The sequence below is a fragment of the Elephantulus edwardii genome, unplaced genomic scaffold (assembly GCF_000299155.1).
Source record: "Elephantulus edwardii isolate Elephantulus edwardi_28Jun2011 unplaced genomic scaffold, EleEdw1.0 scaffold00099, whole genome shotgun sequence".
NCBI classification, from domain to species: Eukaryota; Metazoa; Chordata; class Mammalia; order Macroscelidea; family Macroscelididae; genus Elephantulus; species Elephantulus edwardii.
Window position 1 is genome coordinate 7,181,031 of NW_006399849.1, and position 1,801 is coordinate 7,182,831.

Genomic DNA, 1,801 nt, shown 5'->3' on the forward strand with positions numbered 1-1,801 from the left:
ATTTCTTTCTTAACAATTTCTAATTTTCCTTCATTCATGGCTCTCACATTCCATGTACCAATCACTAGGGTCTGCTTACAACTGTTCCTCCTGTCCATTTAGCATTTTAAAAAAACCAAGCATATACTTACTTACTTAATGGCCTAGTAGGTAAAGAGTTGTGCTGCCAACACAAAGGAGGGCAGTTCAAATACACCAGCTGTTCCATGCGAGAAAGATGAGGAGTTTCCTCCTGTGTAATTTACAGCTTCTGAAAACCCACTAGATTATCAGCGAGGAGTCAGCTCACACTTAACAACAATGAGTTTTAAGTTTGAGTCCTGGGCTCACCTAAGCTTTCTACTGCTTTCTATTGTTGATATCTGACAAGAAAAGCTCTGCATGGAAAGATAGTCTAGATTCTAAGTGGATATTTCTGATATTTTCAATTGCTTCCTATTTATCTGAATGCTAGATAGTAGATAAGAGAAACAGAACAAAAGATGCTTTTGAAACGTGATGTCAATCAAGAGTATTGATTATATCACAGACTGACAAAAGAACAAATAGTCTATCTTGAAGGAAGTTCAACTAGAGTGCTTCATTGTGGATAATGAAGCATTGGGCAGGGATTCGTTTTGTTGTGCATAAGGTCACCATGAGTTGAAGTTGACCCAATATCATCTACCAACAGAAACAGCCCCGAACTCGTGCCACCTGCCTTGCTTGCACTGTTAACAAGCTGTTTCATCCCATTGTGGAGCACAAGCACATAATTTCTCTAGACCATCTCTGCCATTTACTTAGTCTCAGCTCTGAGGGCCTAGTGGGTGTGGAGTTGCACAGCCAGCCCAAGGAAGGTGGTTAGAATCTACCAGCAGCTCCCCAGAGGAAGATGGGCCATTTCCTTCCAAGCAACTTACAGACTCTGAAAACATGCTGGAGGATCAGCTATGAGTCAATTCTGGCTCTATGGAAATGAGTTGTTTGTTGTTACTCTGTCGTGTGATTGAATTTTACAAGAACATGGCGAGAAAAGTCATATAAAAGTGATTCATCACAGCAAATTGTGGTCTCTTTGTCATTTTTTTTCTTTGTCATTTAAATGGTAAATGAACAATAGTAAATGAAAGCTTACAAGGACAAGAATATGAAGCCAGTGTGTTCTTGGCTACTGTATACTTCAGTATGGTTTGGGTTTTAGTTAATTTTAGAAAGAATAAGCTATAGATTGTCCCATATCCAATCCCTAGACTGGAGCCTTTCTCTTTGTTAATCCATCAAGATGCAAGTGTTTACAGCAATGTAATTCTTTCTCCTTCTTTTGCAGTTTCGATGTGGACAATGGCACATCTTCGGGACGGAGTCCCTTGGATCCCATGACCAGTCCAGGATCTGGGCTAATTCTCCAAGCAAATTTTGTCCACAGTCAACGTCGGGAGTCATTCCTGTATCGATCTGACAGCGACTATGACCTCTCTCCAAAGTCTATGTCCCGGAACTCCTCCATTGCCAGTGATATGTAAGTATGAGCGAGGGCAAAGAGAAGAGGGGGGATCAAATAAACAAAAGACCTGATGGTGTAACAAGATCAATGCTGGTTGTTTGGTTATGTCATTCTCTTCTATCATAGAAAAGAGTGAGTAAAATTACCCACTCTGAAAAGTAATGGTAGATTTCATTTGAGTACCTTTTTACTCTTGACATTTATTTTTTTCCCAGAAAAATCCATAGTCTGGGCAAAGTATGAATTATGTTTTCAAGCTAAATTTTATATTTAAAACATTGGTTTGTTATGTATATGTGTATATGTATTATATGT

General features: G+C 39.1%; 1 protein-coding gene across 7 annotated transcripts in view; it reads left to right on the forward strand.

Moving 5' to 3' along the window:
* Window positions 1-1,801, forward strand: part of PDE4D (phosphodiesterase 4D, cAMP-specific) — a 2,352,803-nt gene that overhangs the window by 2,054,452 nt on the left and 296,550 nt on the right. For all 7 annotated transcript variants that reach the window (XM_006891514.1, XM_006891513.1, XM_006891515.1 and 4 more), the window contains one exon: window positions 1,310-1,501. In XM_006891514.1, the coding sequence (XP_006891576.1) occupies window positions 1,310-1,501 (192 nt within the window). The remainder of the gene's footprint in view (window positions 1-1,309; window positions 1,502-1,801) is intronic.